We start from the raw sequence: 22,261 nt of genomic DNA on the forward strand, positions 1-22,261 counted from the left end.
GTCTAGATAATCAGAGTCTACCTCATTGGATTGGCCTCATTGACCCAGCCACGCTCAAGAACCTTGAACAGTGAAGAGTGGATGGAAGAGAGAGAATAAAGGCTAAATGTGCATCACTATTCTTCAACAAAATAAATACAAATTTGATACTGTTCATCAAAAATAAAGTGGTTATCAATAATTTTTGTTTTATTAGCTGCTTCTGTCCTTGGAAGAAAACCTGTGTTAGGGTTGAGGGGGAGTGGTAAAAAGAAAGTACTCTGTATGGGTTATTTTATCTGTTTAATATGCTATTTTTTTCAGTGAAAAAAATCTATAGAATCTTCTTCCCTGTCATTTTATAAAAGAAGACAAAATCCTATCTGTTGAGTATAAAATATGTATAGTATTGACTGAACACCAAATACCAAATAACTTCTTTTAATTCCTTCTAGTACAAAGATTGATTCTTTACGTGGGAAAACTTACATGGATTCTTTATCCATGCAGAAGAAAAGGAGTTTTGAGGAATGGTTCTTGAGAAATGTGCTACGTACTATTGTATCGCATGATATATTTCATGGATGCCATATCCGTCACGTCCCCTTGGTCACGCCGGAAGATTTTGGCTCGTGAAGCCATGTCATAGGAGAACTCCAAACCCAGCTTCTTAACTAGCATTGGATAGCCACTCCAGGTGTAGATTTTTTCATGGAAAGGAATGTTGTAGGAGGGCCAATATCCTGATTCCAGATGGAAAGGAAGGAAGGGTGAGATTGATGGGGAGACAGAAAAGAGAGATGGAACAAAAGAGATGTCATTAATGAAAATCAGCATAGATGTGTGATTATAAAATGACATTACAACGAAAATAAAGCTCTGTGAACACTGGCCTTCAAACTGATCCTTTTTTAAATTTACAGAATCAATATACCTCTAGATGGTTCCATTAGGGAAAGAAGAGCATCAGAATTCTTTGGTTTTCACCCAAAATTCTTAAAGCAATCTATTAACCAGAAAAATAATTTGTAATCTGATTAATAAAATGAAGCAAAACATGGAGCTGTCTGGGGAGCTGGTATAAGTGAACTTGGTTCCTGAAACGCCAAAAGATAGTTTCACAGTGTGGCCCTAACAGGGAGCAGGCCAGGTGCTAATCATGGAACAGTGGAAGAACATAGTACCTAAAGTTAAGAAAGCCTGCATTTTAGGCTCAGGGCTGAATCACAAGGTCTCAGGCAGTTAACTTCACTTTATTTGCTCTTTTTAATGGAGCGGGAAAGGAAGAATCCATAATTTGAAGAGATTGGAGATAATCTTTAAGGTTCCAGCAGGCTTTAACTTCTTCGTAAGCATTCCTTAAGACTTAGCTTCATCCCAAGCTTCACAGTGTGCCAAGGCCATAGAGCACGTTTGTCACTAAGTATCAGACATGTGACACAGCTCTAGTACAATCAATACTTCAGGAACAGCCCAGATTCCGGGGGCCTGGGCTATTGTCTACAGGACAATTAGTCAACACAGGTGGGACTCCTCCACCATTCAGGGTTCATTTTCCATCCCCCATATTGTCTTGGCCTTTGTCTGCCTTTCTCCCTTTTTACTGTTTTATAGGATCCCCTACTCAGGGGTGAGATTACAGAGATTTTAAAAAGTGACAAGACAACAGGCCAGCATCAGGAAGAACTGAGATTAAAGACAATATTGAACTGACAGGCTAAAATCATGTTCATTACTATGGTATATCTAGGTTATATATAGACTTAGGGGTTAGACTGCCTGGATCTGAAGCCTGGTTCTGCCTTCATTAGGTTTGTGACCTTAGACAAATTATTCAATTTCTCTGCGCTTCAGTTTCTTCAGCTATAAAATGTGAACAATGAAAATACCTATCTTACAAGGATGATGATGAGCATGAAACGAGCTCAGGCAGATGGAGTGCTTATAATAGCATCTAATACTTGTTAAGCATTAGATGAATATTAACTGTTATAACTACTATACTTCTCTTAATGTGAATGCAGCTCAAATGAATAATCAAAATGGCTGCTTTACTCTTCACATTTTCCTAAAGCTTCATGATTTACAAAAGCATTTGAAATAGATTATCTTATGTCACAACAACCTAATGATGAATATAAGCCTTATCGTCCCTCCTTATAAAGAACGAAACAGAGGTTCAGAGATGTCCAAAGCCTCCTTTCTGACCAAAAGGCATCCAGCAATATACCACAGTTCCTTCCCAATTCCAGGAGGTCTGCAGAACTAACTTTTTATTTTATTTATTTTATTTTTATTTATTTTATTTTATTTCTGTCTTTTTATTTTATTTTATTTTATTTTATTCTATTTTATTTTATTTGACAGACAGAGATCACAAGTAGGCAGAGAGGCAGGCAGAGAGAGAGGAAGGGAAGCAGGCTCCCTGCTGAGCAGAGAGCCCGATGCAGGGCTTGAGCATCATGACCTGAACCAAAGGCAGAGGCTCTAACCCACTGAGCCACCCAGGCGCCCCTGTCTTTGGATTTTAATGGCTGTGTGATAGCGCATAAGTATTTGGGCAAATCACGTGTTTCTTTCTGAGCCTTTCCTTATAGTAAAATGGTAACAGTGCAACTTATCTGGAAGTATATTAATGAAGATCAAACAAGAGAATGTAAGTAAAAGGCTGAAAAGAGTGCCTCGTATACAGTGGACAATGAATTTTACTCTCTGTTCTTCCCACCTTCAGCAAAACAACTACAGACAGATCAGCATCAGATTTTTTTTGTCTCAGGGTAGATTTCTTCATGGAATCTAGGAATAAGATCGCAAAGAACCTGAGTCTGCCATTCCATAATCAATCGCAGTCCAAAGAAGAAAAGGCCATGAATAATCTGTCCCCTTTAACACACATCTCCCTCTTGAGGCTGCTGATTTTATCGGGCTCTCATGATCTGGATGGGCCAGGCCATGTCAAGATCGGACAGCTGACTTCTCAGTTTTGAATGGCAGTCCTAACTACGTGACCGCCAATGAGTGGACTTCTCTGTTGAGCGGTATCTGATCTGCTTGGCAACCGAAATCTCCATCTTTATGAATTGTTTTCTGCGTATTATGAGCATTTGGTTGGCGTCATTATGAAATCTCTGCGGATCTGGGAGCGGACCAGGCCCTGATTCCGGGGGTCCATCTCTTCCCTTGATTCTGCTTCTGCTCATCTATCCGCTGATCTATTACAGCACTGTCCTAATTAGTCCCCTGCCTTCTCTCTGACTCCCAGTCTGTCCTCCCTTTTCTAAAACTGCCATTTTTCACTCATCACCACTTTCCACTGCAGAGGCCTTCCTCTAGCTGTCTCAAAAGCTAACAGTCTCTCAATCACAACACAGTTTTCATGCCTCCATTTGTTTGACCTTGTCCCCTTGTCAAATTGCTGAGCTCTTTTTTGACATTTAACCATCACTCAGACATCATCTTCACTCTTCCTTTATTCAACAAATATGCACATATGTTGTGTGTGCCAAACACTGTGTTCGATGCAAGGTAAGTAAGAGTGCTTGCTTTGTGTCAGCAGTGTGCCCAAGAATTAGAAAGAATTATCCCAATTCACTCTCAAGACAACTTCGAAATTGGAAAAGAAAAGGTCCACATTCCCGCATCCAAAAACTTGGGAGCCCAGATAATTCAGAACTCAGGGTTTTGCAGATCTTAGAACAGCAGTAGGGTGTGCATATCACACATGACATTGCAGTGTCTGTGGGCAACACTTCATAATCAGAGGCATTGGAATCTCTGGAGCCTAATGTACAGTGTCCCTGCAGGAGAGGAAATAAAGACTGAACAGTTCAAGTCTACCGAACTGCCAAACAGGTAGTTTTGCTACCAAAAGGTCAGGTCAGGTCATATTTTGGTACTAAGTTTAGGAAAAAAAAAAAATTTTTTTTTTTAGATTTCAAAATTACAGGTAAGTGATTGTGGACCTGTACCACTAATGTAGTGTTTCACAGACGGAGAAAGTGAGGCTTGGAGAGAGTAGTAGATCATTTGCCTGAGATTTTGAGGAGCAGAGATTCAAATCAAGGTGGTGTCACTCTAAAACCCATGATTCAAATGTCAGGGCTCTGGTCTTGCCCTTCAGATCCGCCTTCTCTGATCCTCCCACTGACCGTACCCACCTCTGGGCTAGGCACCCCGGACTTTATGACTGCTCTTTCTGTTCTGGGTTCTAAGGGCTGGTTACGTGCCTCGGTTCCTCACTAGACTGAGTTTCTAAAGGTTGGGGCATTTATAACCTGCAGCCATGCTTTTCTAATCCCTGGGCCAAGGAAGCACTTCTGTAAATATTTGCTGAGTTAGACTAAAAGCTTTACCCAGGAGCCCAGGAGATAAGGTAACATTAGAGTGATGAGAAGTCCTAAGCCCATAAATGCCTGGCTTTGTCCCCAACTATACGATGTCATGTAAGAGTCTGGGGTGCAGATTTCACATGTTGTGCTGAAACTGGGAGTTCTTTCCCAGTGTAACCAGCAATGGCTTTCCCATCTCTTCTTCCCTGCTGTACACCCCTCCCCATCATAGAGCCCCATACCACACATTCCCCACCACACAGGCATACACACTCACAGACGGATCGGACTTCCAGACTTCAAGCATAAAGACAGTACCTTTCCGTAGAATCTCAGTTTGGTCAGAATATTCTACATATGTAGGAATTTGCTCCACAACGTACAGAGTGCCTGTGTCAAGGCTGTACTTTGGCTTTACCTTCTTCAAGTCCAGGACCATGTATTGGTTGTTATAGGTGCCTGAAATGTTGGGAGACACGAAGTAGGGTTTGGGTGCGGCTCTACTGGTTAACTCAAAATCTGAACATACATACATGCCTAAGGGCTCTTCTGCCAGGCCACTTACCAGAGTTGTAGTTTGAAAAGATCTCTGCCCACTGCCTGCCATCATTTGCCATCATATTGGCCACACGGACCCTTTGCCATGCGAGGAGAGACTGTGGTACCACAAGCTTTAGTAGAGTTTTATTATACACACTGTTTGTGGTCTGTAGCAATATCAAACCACTGCTAAGAATGTAAAAGTCATCCAGAGACTCCAAAAACCCTGCAGAAGAGACAAACAGACAATCAGCATACATCTAGCTGGTATATTCAACCACCATTATTAGCATAGAGCTTTGCATACACAATGCATTTTACAAAGAGTATCAGTTATTATGATCCTTGATCTGCGGTAGCCTCTCTTGGTTTGGGCTCACCTCTGAAGGGCTTGTTTAACAGCTCCTTATAAAAATGTGCCAATGGACCTCTGACCCTAGATTCCCTATTGATATTTTTTTATTTTATAATTTGGGCGATAAAAATATATTAAATCAGGGCTCTTTCCAATTTTCCAAAATGATAAACAGAAATAGATCCTCACTAACTAGGATTTTGCAGGAGAACTTAGAATTAGGGAGGGGGATTAAATAAAGGGTTCATTATTGGATAATAAGATTATGGATATGTTCTTTCTTCTCTTTCCACTTTTCTATATTTTCCAAATTTTACATAATGAGTCTACAGGATTTTTAGAAAAAGGAAAAACATCTACATTTACATAAGTAGACATGGTTTTGAAATTAGGATCTTGCCACTCTGGGTCAGGCAACGCTGTTCATAAGTGTTGGCAGCAATACGGGAAAAATCAGTGAAGCCACAAGTCTTTTTTTAAAGGCCTATTTTGTGCTTTATGCTGTGTGATTGTGATAGAAATCAAAGTATTATCACATACAGCTCTAGCAATGAGAGAGGATATACTATCATCAGTAACGAGTCATGAAGGACGAATTGTCAGTGGTGAAGAAACTTCAGAGAAGGACCCAGTGAGAGAGTTAGAAGAGGCCAAGGTGAAAAGCTCCTTTGGTACTTCCCAAACTTACACCATTTTATACCACCTTATCATTTCTGCCATATCTGATCACTTGTAATTTATTTACTCTTTTTCCTTAAATGTACTCTTTCCAAACTTTAAATACTTAACTTGTCACATACAACAATATCCGAGGAACCGTGAGGTTAATGTTTTTATCTTTTTTTCCCCTCAGAAAACACTTTAAAACAAATACATTTCTACTAACACGTGAAAATTACTTGCCCACAAACCACCTAATACCATCTCACCAGCACTATGCAAGCCGCACACAGAGAAACACCAATGTATCTGAAGCTTTTATAATTGGGAAGGACAAGATGAGGCGCAGAGAGGTGAGGGCATCTTTCCAGGACCATACAGCCAGCTGCTGGCAGACCTGGGCCTAGGGTGCAAGTCCTTGACCCAGTCCAGTGCTGTTTCCACTAAGTGTGAACCCCTGTGCTCAGCCTTCATGGCTGTCCTTCTTCAGACTTAATGAAGGCAGGAGGAGGAAAGCTTCATGGAGGAAGTAGACCTGGAACTGAGTCTGGAAGCTTGTATAAGAACTGACTAGGGGACACCTGGGGGCTCCTTCGGTTAAGCGACTGACACTTGGTTTTGGCTCAGGCCATGATCTCATGGTTGGAGATCTAGCCAGTGCAGGGCTCTGTGCTCAGTGCGGACTCTGCAGGAGATTCTTTTCCTTCCCTCTCCCTCCCCCTCTGCTCCTCCCCAAACTCACGCTTATACGCTCTCTCTAAAATTAAAAAAAAAAAAAAAAAAAAAAAAGTTGACTAAGAAGAGAGCAGTGAGGAAAACAGGTATGAATAAAGATGTACAGCTGGAATAGATGTGGCATAGGAGGCTGGAAGTTTGGGGAGGTGAAGGCAAAGAAACATCAGAAAATACAGTTGGCCAAAGAAGACATCCAGATGGCCAACAGATGCATGAAAACATGCTCAACATCACTCATCATCAGGAAAATGCAAATCAAAACTACAAGGAGATACCACCTCACACCAATCAGGATGGGTAAAATAAAAAAAAATCAAGAAACAAGTGTTAGTGAAGATGTGGAGAAAAAGGAACACTTCCTTTTTTTTTTTTTCTTTTTGAAGATTTTTATTTGACAGAGAGAGAGAGAGACAGCAAGAGAGGGAACACAAGCAGTGGGAGGGGTAGGGGGGAAGCAGGCTTCCTGCTGAGCAGGGATCCGGATACAGGGCTTGATTCCAGGACCCTGGATCATGACCTAAGCCAAAGGCTGACCATTAACAACTGAGCTACCCAGTCACCCCAAAAAGGAACCCTTCCATGTGCACTCTTGGTGGGAATGCAAATTGGTGTAGTCCCTGTGGAAGACAGTATGGAGGTTCCTCAAAAAGTTAAAAATAGAACTACCCTATGATCTAAGAATTGCACTACAGAATATTTACCCAAAGAATATGAAAATACTAATTTGAAGGGATACATGCCCACTATGTTTATTGCAGCATTATTTACAATAGCCAGTATGTAAGTATCCCAAGTGTTCATTGAGAGAAGAATGGCAAAGAAGAGGTGCTATATAATATATGTGTACACACACACACACACACACACGTGCATGCACACAGTGGAATATTACTCAGCCATCAAAAAGAATGAAATTGACATTTGCAATGACATGGATAGAGCTAAAGAGTATTATGCTAAGCCAAATTAAGTTAGAGAAAGACAAACACCATATGATTTCCCTTATATGTGAAATTTAAGAAACAGAACAAATGAACAAAGAAAAAATAAACAAAAAACCAGACTCTTAGTTATAGAGAACAAACAGATGGTTACCAGAGGGGAGGTGTGGGGGGGGGGCATGGGTAAAAGAGGTGATGAGAATTCTTTCCTTGTGATGAACACTGAGTAATGCATTGAATTGTTGAATCACCATACTGTACACCTGAAACTAATATAACACTTAATGTTAACACTAGAATTAAAATTAAAAAAAATATATAGTTGGACAGTCATTCATTTATTCATTCAGTGAACAAACTACTGTGCATCTCCTTTAGGCCTAGTAGGGATAGGTAGGGCGCAATCAGATAATGGGATCACCCCACGCTAAAGATAAGACCTCAGAGCTGCAGTGGGAGTCCGAAATCCAGCATTTGAATTCTCCGCATTGCAAAGAGCAAATCTGGCCCTTCTTATTTTATCTCTCTGTTCCTTATTCCCTTCCTCTGATAACCTGGGACTAAGTGATGTCATTCAGCGCTAATGGTATATTTTTAATTTCTGGAAATTTCTGAGTGGGAAATTAACCTGATGAGGGCAGTGTCCAACCAACTCATAATGAACTTCCCCAAGGCTGTCACTGGCCTATTAGAAGTCTGTATAAATGACAGAAGCTTGCACATTCCAGGTGGGATAAGGATTGATGAGTGGATGGTGCCCTTGAATGAAATTTTCAAGAGCATCTGCTTTGGAAGACATAGCCTGGACATTGGATGCATGGCTTCACAAGCAGTGTGGGATGGATTTCAATGACCATTCATTCACCTCTTGGGCTGGGCTCATTTTGCAGTGTTCAATCTGTACAACCATACTTGGCGGCCCTGGGCAAGCTCCCTGGTAGACGATCTCCGTGGACTGGAATGTCACATTTCTGGCATAATAAACTTGCTAATTCACTCTCCATGAACACAAGAGGGCAGCGTTCTTTAATATGTGTGAGTGACTACGGCCAACAGGTAAGAAGCAGTGGTTCGCCCAAGAGCAAGACTGTTTATTACAAATGGAAAAATGTAGGCCACCCAGAGTTCTGGAACAAAGAGAATGAATTGGCTTGCAGAACGACTCCAGTCAAGACGGTTAATTCTATAGTTTAGAGTTTAAGATGAAATAAAAAGGAAAAGGCCGAGTGGGGACAAAGTCATGAAACATTACAAGAGAAATGTTCTTTGCCAGGGTTGAATTATATTCTTGTTTTTATCTGTCATTAGCAGCTTTGAAAGGCAGACAATTCTAGATCAGGAGGAAGTGAAAAACTCAAATATGAAAGCCAACCTGCAAATCACATTTCATAGTTTGTTCACTGCTGAATTTAATTAAGAAATAAAAAGGAACCCTGACAGTTAATAAATCTCGAGACTTAAATCACTTGAATCAGGGGCGCCTGGGTGGCTCAGTGGGTTAAAGCCTCTGCCTTCGGCTCAGGTCATAATCCCAGGGTCCTGGGATCGAGCCCCGCATCGGGCTGTCTGCTCCGCAGGGAGCCTGCTTCCTCTTCTCTCTCTCTCTGCCTGCCTCTCTGCCTACTTGTAATCTCTGTCTGTTAAATAAATAAAAATAAAATCTTAAAAAAAAAAAATCACTTGAATCACAAAAATAAACAGAGACCACTACCCTCTGATGTCATTTAGACCTATTGCTTAGTACAACCCAGAAAAAAATGTAGCCTTGTTAACCTGTCAGGTGCATTTAAACCACGCCCATTTCCGTATTGCATTAATTAGCAGCGGTAAAGCTCGGAAAACCCAACACCTTCATTCTTTTCCCTAAAGAGTAGAACCAGTGTTGACCAAGAGCATAGATAACACACAACTCAGTGCCAGGAGTATGGATCATGTTCAGAAAAATAGCTAGCTGTGCTATGTCTTCACGCACATGCCGGCCCTCCATATTCTCTGCTGTGTGACCTTGCAGCATCTCCTATCAAAAGACGCCCATTTCCTGTCTCCTCCGTCAGGGCTGGATTTGGAACTTGCTTCAGCTAACAAAATGGGCCGATTTTGAGGCTAGGCCTCTAGAAAACTTGCACCCTTCTGCTTCCTCTCCTGGAACCTTGGTATTGTCCTGTAAAGAAGCCTACCTGAGCCTGGTCTCTCGGTGAGAAGCCACATGGAGAAGGACCAACCATCCCAGCCAAGGTCAAGCTCTAGGCTGCGAACCCCTAAATGTGTGAGGAAGTTCCTCGAACGTCAGCAGAGCGGCACACCCACTCCACAGACAACCACGGATGCGTGAACCTGAGCAGCTGAGGTGTCCAGAGAGAGCCACTTAGTTGGCCTGTGGACTCAAAAGCGATAGGAATTACATATTGTTTCTAGCCACAAAGTTTTGGAGGTTATTTTTATAGAGAAAAAGCAAACTGACATCATCATCATCATAATAATCGAATTATACCACATACTTTGTTTTGAAAGGTCTGAATGCCATTTAACACCGGTGGGTATGACACTTGGGGAACTCTCTTGCCTTCCTTTCGTAGCAAAGGAACGCACGGTAACTTTGTACCATACTCTCAGCCTTTCTGCTTAGCTTCTTCCCACTACTGAAGAGAGACGTGTCACTTCTCTGCCCCATGGAGAGCACCAGCCTGGACCAGGCTGTCTGCCTTCTCTAAACCAGTGTGGCAACCAGCCAGTAAGGGTGTATCACACACAGAGGATATCCCAAGCTCTGTGCAGTAATTCCCAGTTCAGAGACTATATCAGAATTCCCTCAGGAGCTTTTCGAAGAGGCTCATGCCCCGACGGGCCCCTCAGCATCCGCCAGCCCCGCCGAACCCCTTAGAGCCTCCACCAGAACCCCCACTCTACGGCCGCTGCCTGCAAAGGACGGCTCTTCTCCTTCCTCACTCTTACTAAGGGTGGCCTGTGGGGCTCCCCATTATCCCAGGATACAAAATCCTACAGCCATTCATTCTGCCTGCTCAACAAGGGACTCACGTCTTCCCACGTTCCAGAGCGGCACTTATTTGCTTGTCTTCCCGCCAAGATTCTAACTGTTCGCAATCCATCTCCACTTCTCCTTCCAGTGATTATTCTTCAGTCAAGAAAGAATTTATTGAGCCCATTTCTGCCTAATCCTGCAGTAGGACTGTGATCCGTGGAGGATTCTTACTATGGTGTGTTTAGGCACAGGAGCCCATACTGTGGAGACAGAGTGTCTTGCCATGGTCCCCGTAGGCGAATGCGCAGGTCTCGCAAAGACTATTTAGGGTGACCGCCGAGAAGTCGGCATTGTCTTTCATCAACATTCTGTTATCATCCACATCAGAACGAAATCTGTCCTTCTTCAATAACAAATTATCATCTTATTTATTTTATATTAATTTGTTTCCTGTTTTCTTTTCCATCTATCCCAAGTCATGTAAGATCCATGAGGGCAGGACCTTTTTCTGTCTTGTTCACTCCAGCATCAAGAGGAGGATTTGACACCTACTAGGTGCTCAGTAAGTAAGTGTGAAATCTAAGGAAGAAAGAGAGGATAGTGGTGACTCACCACCCACACATACATCAAATGCCTTGCTTTGGAAGGATGGACGCCATCATCGGGTCTTCGCAAACAACGCACTTCGATGAGCTATTTTTTTAAAAAAATTACTCAGCTATTTAAAGCGAATAAACATCACTTTCAGGAATAAATCTAAGACTGACCCTGAGCACAGGCCTTTTCCACGATACCCCACGCCTGAAAAATGTGGGAACAGGTGTGTCGTCTTGCAGATGGTGACAACACTTGACACGCGCAATGGGGCAAACACAGTAGAAAATGAAAAAGAGGGTGAGTCATGGGGAGGTGCAGGTTTAAACAGGGTGGAGCGGGCGGGGGGAATCACCTTACGACAAGTATGGAAAGTAAGGTTAGATGTCTAAGATAGAAGAAGGAAATTTCCTGAGCCAGGGGTGGGGGCAGAGAGAGGTGTGGCCTGGGAAAAGGAAGGCATCGGTGTCCCAGGATGGGGCAGAGAACAAAAAAAACGGTGCTTTAGAAAATAGAAATGAGGGACGCCTGGGTGACTCAGTTGGTTAAGCAGCTGCCTTTGGCTCAGGTCATGATCCCAGCGTCCTGGGATCGAGTCCCACGTCGGGCTCCTTGCTTGGCAGGGAGCCTGCTTCTCCCTCTGCCTCTGCTGCCACTCTGTCTGCCTGTGCTCACTCTCGCTCCTCTCTCTCTCTGACAAATAAACAAATAAAATCTTAAAAAAAAAAAAAAAAGAAAACAGAAATGAAGCGTTGTAAGATCTCTCTACAATCCTTCGAAACAGGTGTCCTTGTTCTACTTCCATTTCTTTTCTTCCCTTGGTTCTACTTTTTAAGAGGCAGAAGACATAAATCTTGGCATGTATTAACTCGCAGACTATTTCAGCCTGACGATGGAAGTATGTGAGATAAAAGAGCTAATACGGAATTAGTCCAAGTAATTATAGTACACAAGGTAGGCAATTTTGTGACTTATGAAGGTAATAGCATTATGGATTATGAGGGAGGCAACTACATTTTCTTGGAGCTCTGAGACTCTTTCTTCTTTCTTTTCTTTTCTTTTTAAGATTTTATTTATTTATTTGACAGACAGAGATCACAAGGAGGCAGAGAGGCAGGCAGAGAGAGCGGAAGAAGCAGGCTCCCTGCGGAGCAGAGAGCCCGATAGGGGCTTGATCCCAGGACCCTGGGATCATGACCTGAGCCAAAGGCAGAAGCTTTAACCCACTGAGAAACCCAGGCACCCCTCTTTCTTCTTTCTTCCTGTGTATCTACTTTCAAGGATTTGAACTTCTTATGAGAAAAAGTTGAGCCAAGTCGTTGCTACAGACCATTATAGAACTGCCAGGGTCTTAGTGGATGGGTTTGGATCCCCTGTGTTAGAATCACCTGCTGGTATGTTTGCTACAAATGCTCCAGCCCAGACCAACTGAATAAGAATGTCTATGGACACACTTTGGAATTGGCATTTTTAGCAAGCTCCCCTGGGAACCTTTAGGTCGAAGGGGTGTGTAAACGTGTGTTTAGGGAGGTGAGGGAATGCCTGGATATTATGCAAAGGAGGGGGGCCCCCCACAGGCTTGATGAGACACCCTAAGTGCATTCCAGAGAACCTCACTTACAGAAAATTAAGCGTGAAGTCTCAGCCTCTTGGAAATCATTGTTACTGGAATCCTGGGTTGAAACACTTTGAATAGCTTTGTTCCCCCTGCAAGAGCTCCACCCTCTGGCATGCCTGGGAGGGTCTTTGAGCTCAGGGCTCTTTTTTCAGTTTTAACCCTTTGACTTAAAAGCAAACTGAACCAGTTCTGAAACAACAAACAACAAGGGATAGTTATAGTCAGATAGTGTTTGAACTCAATCCCCAACCCGAGTCTAGTGATTTTGAGCATGTTATTTAACTTTTCTGAACCCCCCTTTTTTTTTTTTTTGAAAATACAAATACAATACCCTCCTTGTGAGGTTTTCGTGAAAATTAAATGACATCCCACACACGAAATGTTTAGCCTAGTGTCAGTTACAGGGGAAGGCACATAAGTAGGAAATAAACAAATGCTATTTTTTTTTTTTTAATTTCAGTAACAAGTTGAGCACAAACAAGTTTATAGCAATTTATTTAAAACTTGAGTGCTGGGGCGCCTGGGTGGCTCAGTGGGTTAAGCCGCTGCCTTCAGCTCAGGTCATGATCCCAGGGTCCTGGGATCGAGCCCCGCATCCGGCTCTCTGCTCCGCAGCGAGCCTGCTTCCTCCTCTCTCTCTGCCTGCCTCTCTGCCTGCTTGTGATCTCTCTCTGTCAAATAAATTTAAAAAAATCTTTAAAAAAAAAAATAAATAAAACTTGAGTGCTGCCGAAATCCACTAAAACTAGTTGGGTTCAATTCAAGTCATTTGTAATCAAGGAGGCTACAGAGGAGGAGATTCAAGCTCCAACGTCTGCGCTGAACACACAGGACTGCATCTGAAATGTCTCAATAATAATTCCTGAACATCTTGGATTCCTGTTCTCAAATCAAAGCTGTAAGAGAGAGAGCGGTATGGAGTATAGAGAGAACAATTATTTTGTTTACCCCTCTCTCCCCCTTGCAGTTCCCGCCATGGCCACACAGGGGTGTGCCACCCATTATCTGTGTCCCTCTTTTTTTTTTTTCCAATTTATTTATTTTCAGAAAAACATTATTCATTATTTTTTCACCACACCCAGTGCTCCATGCAAGCCGTGCCCTCTATAATACCCACCACCTGGTACCCCAACCTCCCACCCCCCCGCCACTTCAAACCCCTCAGACTGTTTTTCAGAGTCCATAGTCTCCATGGTTCACCTCCCCTTCCAATTTACCCAAATTCCCTACTCCTCTCTAACGCCCCTTGTCCTCCATGCTATTTGTTATGCTCCACAAATAAGTGAAACCATATGATAATTGACTCTCTCTGCTTGACTTATTTCACTCAGCATAATCTCTTCCAGTCCCGTCCATGTTGCTACAAAAGTTGGGTATTCATCCTTTCTGATGGAGGCATAATACTCCATAGTGTATATGGACCACATCTTCCTTATCCATTCGTCCATTGAAGGGCATCTTGGTTCCTTCCATAGTTTGGCGACTGTGGCCATTGCTGCTATAAACATTGGGATACAGATGGCCCTTCTTTTCACGACATCTGTGTCTTTGGGGTAAATACCCAGGAGTGCAATTGCAGGGTCATAGGGAAGCTCTATTTTTAATTTCTTGAGGAATCTCCACACTGTTCTCCAAAGAGGCTGCACCAACCTGCATTCCCACCAACAGTGTAAGAGGGTTCCCCTTTCTCCACATCCTCTCCAACACATGTTGTTTTCCTGTTTTGTTAATTTTGGCCATTCTAACTGGTGTAAGGTGATATCTCAACCAGGCAAGGACCCTACCAAAAAGGAGAATTTCAGACCAATATCACTGATGAATATGGATGCTAAGATTCTCAATAAGATCCTAGCCAACAGGATCCAACAGCACATTAAAAAGATTATCCACCATGATCAGGTGGGATTCATCCCTGGGCTACAAGGATGGTTCAACATTCACAAATCAATCAATGTGATACAACAAATTAATATGAGAAGAGAGAAGAACCACATGGTCCTCTCAATTGATGCAGAAAAAGCATTTGACAAAATCCAACATCCGTTCCTGATTAAAACGCTTCAAAGTATAGGGATAGAGGGAACATTCCTGAACCTCATCAAATCTATCTATGAAAGACTCACAGCAAATATCATCCTCAATGGGAAAAAGCTTGCAGCTTTCCCATTGAGATCAGGAACAAGAAAAGGATGCCCACTTTCACCACTCTTGTTCGACATAGTATTAGAAGTCCTAGCAACAGCAATCAGACAACAGAGAGAAATAAAAGGTATCCAAATTGGTAATGAAGAAGTCAAACTCTCTCTCTTCGCAGATGACATGATTCTTTATATGGAAAACCCAAAAGGCTCCACCCCCAAACTACTAGAACTCATACAGCAATTCAGCAACGTGGCAGGATACAAAGTCAATGTGCAGAAATCAGTGGCTTTCTTATACACTAACAATGAAAATACAGAAAGGGAAATTAGAGAATCAATTCCATTTACTATAGCACCAAGAACCATAAGATACCTGGGAATAAACCTAACTAAAGAGGTAAAGGATCTGTACTTGAGGAACTACAGAACACTCATGAAAGAAATTGAAGAAGACACAAATAGATGGAAGACCATTCCATGCTCTTGGATCGGAAGAATAAACATTTTTAAAATGTCTATACTGCCTAGAGCAATCTATACTTTTAATGCCATTCCGATCAAAATTCCACCGGCATTCTTCAAAGAGCTGGAGCAAATAATCCTAAAATTTGTGTCCCTCTTTTTAATTCCCGTTCTCTTTTTTTCTTTCCTTTCTTTCCCTCTTTCTTCCTTCTTTGCTTCCATAAATATTTATTTAATGGTAACAGTCATTGCAAGGCTTATGTGCTGGCTCTGGGCGCACAGGGTGAATGTGGAGTAAATGAATACAGAATATGAATATGGGCTCTGAAGAAATTATGCTTTGGGTACCAGGAAAGCTCAAAGGAAATACAGCTTACTCATAACAGAATTGAATTAAAAAAAAAAAAAAAAGAGAGAGAGAGAGATCTGGAAAGTCTTCAAATTTTTGGAGATTAAACAATACATATCCAAGTGAGTCATGAATTAAAGAAATTATCACGTAAGACATCATAAAATATTCTAAACTGAATGAAAATGAAAACAAAACACACCAAATGTGTCAGATGCACTGAAAAGGAGTGCTTCGAAGTAAGTTTTATAGTTTTATTTTCATATAGTAGAAAACAAGAAAGATAAATTACCTGGGGTTCTACCTCAAGAAGTTAGGGAAAAAAAAAAGTTGATTGCACAAAGGGAGAAAATGATAAAAATAAGAATGGAAATCGATGAGGAGGAAAATGAACAAATAATAGGAAACAAGTCAATGAAAATAACATCTGGCTATTGGAAAATATCAGTTAAATTGACACATCTCAGGCTAGAGTGAATAACAAAAAAGAAGATATAGTATCATGAATGATTAAAGGGACTTAACTAGGGATCCTACAGACAGATATTAAAAGGCTCACAGAAAATACTATAAATAGCTTTATGTCAATAAACATGATAACATCAAAGAAATGAAAACTCTTTGAAAGACAAATTTTTAAAACTGGCTCAAGACCAATTAGAAAACCTGAATAGTCCTGTTATCAATGAAAGAAATTGAGTTCATAGTTAAAAACTTTCCAACAAAAAGCCCATGCCTAAAAGGCTCAGTTGATGAATTCTATTAAACATTTAAGGGAAAAATATATTGCTAGTCCTACACAAACACTTTCAGAAAACATAGAAGAAAAAAAAAATTCTAAACTCAGATTATGAGGACAGGTATACCAAGACACCAAAACTTACAAGAAACCACCGACCAATATCTCTCATGAATATAAATGAAAACATTCTTAACCAAATATTAGTAAGTTGAATAAAAAATAAATAAGAAGAATAATATGACTAAATGGGGATAATCCCAGGAATATCAAATTGGTTTCACATCTGAAAGTCAACCCATGGAACTCACCATATTAATAAAGGAGAAAAATCACATGATTCTTTTAAGAAGCTGAGAATTTCACGAAAATGTTAAACCAAAACATTAAACAAAATAGGAAGGGAGGGGATCTTCTTTAAACTTATAAAGGGTAACTCCAAACACCTACAACAAACATCATACTTTATAGTGAAACATTGAATACTTCTCCCTTAAGCTCAGAAATAGCAAAGGATTTTCATGCCACTTCCAGTCAGCACTGTGTTGGAGGTCTTATCAGTGCAATCATGCAAGAAAACAAAGAAATACAAGGGAAGGAAGCAGTAAAACTGTCTTTACGCAGAGATGGCATGATTATGTATAGAGAAACATCCCAACAAATCTACAAAAAAGCTGTTAGAACTGACAAGTGAATTTAGAAAAGTCCCAGGATACACAGTAAATATTTTTTAAAAAACTGTATTTCTGTACTGTGATGGTTTTTTCACAGTACAGAATTTTTCATGTATTCTTTGCTGTTCTTCTCTTTAAAAGATAGATTTGAATTTCCTTTCCTTTGTGCTCTGATCACAATAATGTGCTTCCAATGAATAGAATGTGGTGGAAGTGACAATGTGTGACTTCTGAGATTAGGTCATAATAGGCATTGCTACTTTTGCCTTGTTCTTTTGGATCACTTGGTCTGCAGGGAGCCACACACCTTGTCATGAGGTTACCTGAGCAGTCCTGTGGAGAGGTTCAAGGAGAGGGGAACCAACTTGCCGGCACCATCTTGCCAACCACGTAAGTGAGTGACCTTGGAAGTGAATCCTCTGGCTTCAATTAAGCTATCATAGCTTTCAGCCCCTCAGCCCTTGAGTCTTCAGCTAAAGACCCAGACACAGAGAAGTAGAGACAAACCATCCTCACTGTGCCCTAATCTAAATTCCTGGTCTCCATAAAAGCCATGAGATACTAAATGACTGTTTTGATCTCAAGCCTCTAGTTTTTGGAGTAGCAATAGCTGAACTATAAAAGCAAAGAATCACTTGAAAAGGAAGAAAATATCAATTCTGATTACAGTAGCATCAAACATTATTTTTATATCAAAATGCTAAAGGTATATAAGACCCTTACAATGAAAAACTGCAAAGCACTGCACAAGTTAATGAAGACCTATGTAAACAGATACAATATTTGTGGATGGAAAGACTCAGTATTATCGACATGTCGATTTACTTTGAACTGATTTAAGGTTTCAATGTAATCAAAATCAGTAACCCTTTGCAATGAGGTCTTCATACAGTGGTATTAGCTACCTTTGTAGTGATGCCATTCCCTGTGGGATTTCTCTCTCTGTCTTACTGTCTTGGTTCGTGACTGTGGGGGCCAGAATCAGCAGGTGGCTGTGCCCTGCCAGAGGGCTCACGTCTGTCTTTTACCTTCCTCAGTTGTTCAGTACAACAGACCATGGCAATTCAAAACCGAAGGGATGCTTCCAGAACAAGGTTATCCAGGGCTACCTTCTTTAGAATTTTCAGAGCCCCACACTACTTATTTTTTGCAGGGCTCCTGCCTATATAAACAATTCGATGAAGAGGCAAACTGAAAAATTCACAGGCCCTTACGAGGTATAGGGACTTATAAATGAAGATTTAGAATAATAGGTATCTATCCTCCAACTGGGGCATATGAAGATTCTTTAAAGAGTCTGGGTACCATCTCTGTACATTCCTTATTAAGTGCATTGTTCCTGAATAATTATGTGTCACCTGTCACGAGGAAAACGTGGCAATATTGTTATTATTCATAAAGCCAGGCCTCTCTGTAACCTGTCTGTACTCAAACAACGTAGATTTCTTTGTCTGCGCCGCTCCCTAACACCGTTTACTTACTGACCCTGCCGCTCTGCAGTCTGTCATGTTGCTGTCGAACACTAAGAACTCCCTCAAAAAATCATTACTGCTCTTGTTAACGACGACTCCAGATGCAAACCTTACCCAGAAGATTAAGAAAAATGGGAATGACAATTTGTTTCTGCCATTCAGAATTTTATAGCACAAACGTATGTCAACACGTTTTCCTTCTGTGTCCGTCTTCCCTTAGACTCCTGTATACTGTAACCATTGCATTCCTAGAATGTGATTTCCTCCTGCACTGATGCTACCCTACTGTCCACACACCCCCACCTACAGGCGGGACAGGTGAGAAGCCTGTGGGCAGAGCCAGAAGGGCAGCCCCTGTCTCACAAGGTGTATCTGTTTGGCTAAAGACCGGCCTCAGAGTGTAGGAAGTTACCTCATGGGGGCATGAGATCTGTGGCAAAGGTCTCTGTGCCGTGGAGTGAGGTTCTCCAAAGCCTTTGTGAGAGCCAGGCCTAGCCCTCCGCAGAGGACTGCGGAGCACATGGTACAGAGGCTACAGGGGTGAGGTGACCACCTGAGGGCCAGCGCGGGACACCACAGTAAATTCCCTTGTTGCCTCCTCTGCCAACTTCCAGGGCTGTTGAAGGGAGGCAGGTCCACACACATGCTGTAGCCCGAAGTAAGAGCGACCTTCGGTAGCCTGGAGCCCTGATCACACGTTGTGTCTGACACGAGGGCCACCTCAAATCATCCTGTCACCAACATTCTATCCACTCAGTCATGGGGCAAACACACTGTGATGCCAGCAGAAAAGATCTATCAGCTCAGTAGGACCTCAGATTGGCTTGAGTCCCAGCGCCCCCCATGTTGACAAGCAACATCTTGTTGAATGTACAGATAAGGGTGGAGGGGAAGAGCTATCAGAAGAGCAATGTCCGGAGACCAGGAGCCACCTGGGCTCCTGTCTAAGCCCAGCCCCACTTGGATGGCTCTGCTATTATGGCTAGTCCTGGGCACTAGAAGGTTATTTTGAAAATTTCTGTAAAAGTGCTTCCTAAATTAGACATACATGGGGGGTGGGGACGATTTTTTTTTTCCAGTAGGCTCCAACGTAGGACTTGAACTCAAGACCCTGAGATCAAGACCTGAGTTGAGATCAAGACTTGGACACTTAACTGACTAAGCTACCCAGGTGCCCACTCAATAAGACACATGGGATGCAGGCCGGCTCCAGGGTGCCCCAGGACTGCCAACCTGGCTGGTCTCCAGGCACTGGAGGGGGCACTTCGGAAATTTTGAGGAAGGCACTTCAAAACTGGAACATCACTCCCCTGAGCCCGAGGACAGTCCCGAGGTTTATTAGCATCCGGCTGACTTGTGGTCTCCTTCTGACTTTCTCAGGACATTTCATATTAGGATCTTCCGGTGAAATCATTTCCCCAAGGGTAAAGGAAAGTCCTACTCAGTTTATTTAAAAAAAAAACAAAAAACAGTCTGGAAAAGATAGAAACTATGAAACTACCAAGTCACCATACCTTTTCTAGATTAAGATGAGAATTATTATATTAATTTGTTTCCTTGACATAACCACCTCACTTTTAGGGAGTCAACACCTGGGGCTCTGGTGAACACAGAGCATGAGATTGACTTAAGTAAGTCCGAGTGTGCTGGATTACTACCGTTTCTTCTAGTCTCCTGTGCTGGACTACGATTTTGGGAGTGCTCTTCTGACAACTGCCATTAGGTCATCATCTCTCAAGAATTCTGGCTAGGATAACGGGAGCTCATAGAAATTCCTGAATTGATGAAGTAATTCAGCAGTCATTGTTGATATTGTTCTTTTCTTGAAGATGGAGCTCAGTCTTCCATCCACATCCTGACTGACCATCTACAAAACATTATATGTCTTGAGGTACCTGGATTATTTATTGCCTCAGGCTTCTAAATAGTCTCCTGGCAACCTCTCTCGTTCTCCTCCTCTGTGGGCCAGATAATTCTAAAATGCAAATATGTTAATGTCACGTCTACCACTTGTCACTTGAATGGTCTTCACTGTCCTCCATTCTGTCTTTGTGGCCTTCTCCACATATTTTTTTCTTGCCTACAAGCCTTCACACATGCTGCTTGGCCCACAGGGAACATTTTATCGCCCCACTGTCCTCATTTGCTGGCTAATTTATACCTGTTTTTGCACCTCAACTTAAATTTTACTTTCTCTTGGAAGCTATCCCAACATCCCCAAACTAGTCTTCTCTATTATTACACAAATCACACTTTAATCACTGCTTTTTTATTTGTCTCTTCTATCAGAATACAAATTTTGATAGAATAGGGACAGCATCTGTCTTGTTTCCCATCATAAATATTTTGCCTGACATGAAATTTCATAGGAAATCGCAAACAAATAAATTAATTACATAATGTTTACAACTTTATGAAGTCAGCCTTTATATTAGTCTCATTCTACAGATGAGGAAAAGCCAAGGCCCGCCAAAGTAAAGTTTTACGTTGGATTTCATACATGGAGGAACAGTTTATAGCTGTCCAAGTTCTACCGTTTTCCTTTTTGATGACATCAAAACAAAAAAAAATGTCTTTGTGTCTTGAAGCTTTAGTGTTTTTCAGGGCAATCATCTTGGTGGTCACTTCTACAGAATTGGGCAGGAGTGGGGGGGTCATGATGTATTATAAAAGTATGGATAGGGGCATTGGAAATCTCCAGAGTTATTTGTATCTTTAGAATAATGGTGTCTATACCATCCCAGTTATGTCATCTTTAATACGTGTTTCAGCAAAGTCATAAATATTTCATGACTTGATATTTCTGTTCTGACTCAGTAATTCTTAATACCCTTGCTCATATCATGAACAACCTCCAGATCTTGATACCACATTCCCACCCCTGTCACTCCTCCACCAACACCAGCAACAAACAAGCCACCCAGCTCTGCTCTGGGATCAGCAGTGCACAAGAGATGAAGCTCACGGCAAAGCTTAACTCCATACATATTGGATGAACCCAAAGTGGTGGGTGGATCCTTTAATCAAACAATTCTTTGTAATAGAGATGAGACCCTCCACATTTTTCATGTTTGTTGCTGAGAACAAAACTGTCCAATGAAAGAAAATATGAATCATATTCCTACATTAGCTCCTGTAAAAACATGTTGGATTTAAAAAAAAAAAAGTATTGCTTTCTCTCAGTTTAAATGCTCTTAAAAAAAAAAAACCTCTATTATCTACATATCTATCTTTCTGGAAAGATATATACATATATACAAATGTCAACAGACTCTTAGGTTTCATAGGAAATTCCTCCATGTCCTTCCCCATCACTACCTTAGGGATCCAGGATTATTCAGACTACAGAAGAACGCCATTCTGCAGAGATTTCAAAGTAGTGCAGGTAACATCTGAACATTGCCTTTTATTGCAAATAAGAGGAAGAATATGAGTATTTGACTGGCCTCGGTCTTGTGCTGTCCTTAAATTGCAGTCTAAAGGAATACAAAGAAATCAAAACACAGTCTAACTCTGAGAAAGGAGTGCCCAGCCCCCCTCAATACTAAAACAATTAAGCGAGCAATGACAAAGATGGAATCAAAGTGTTTTCAAAGGAAGGATCGGGTCACAAGGACAGCACAATACAAAGTTATGTCACTGATCAGAATTTATAATAGGATGGTATTAATACTACCAGGAATAATAATAACAG

General features: G+C 41.6%; 1 protein-coding gene across 1 annotated transcript in view; it reads right to left on the reverse strand.

Moving 5' to 3' along the window:
- Positions 1–22,261, reverse strand: part of PLBD1 (phospholipase B domain containing 1) — a 53,345-nt gene that overhangs the window by 2,541 nt on the left and 28,543 nt on the right. The window contains exons 7-9 of the mRNA XM_044227933.1: positions 4,873–5,073; positions 4,626–4,766; positions 537–722 (exon numbers count right to left, since the gene is read on the reverse strand). Coding sequence (XP_044083868.1) covers positions 537–722; positions 4,626–4,766; positions 4,873–5,073 — 528 coding nt within the window. The remainder of the gene's footprint in view (positions 1–536; positions 723–4,625; positions 4,767–4,872; positions 5,074–22,261) is intronic.

Source organism: Neovison vison, chromosome 12 (assembly GCF_020171115.1).
Source record: "Neovison vison isolate M4711 chromosome 12, ASM_NN_V1, whole genome shotgun sequence".
Classification (NCBI taxonomy): Eukaryota; Metazoa; Chordata; class Mammalia; order Carnivora; family Mustelidae; genus Neogale; species Neogale vison.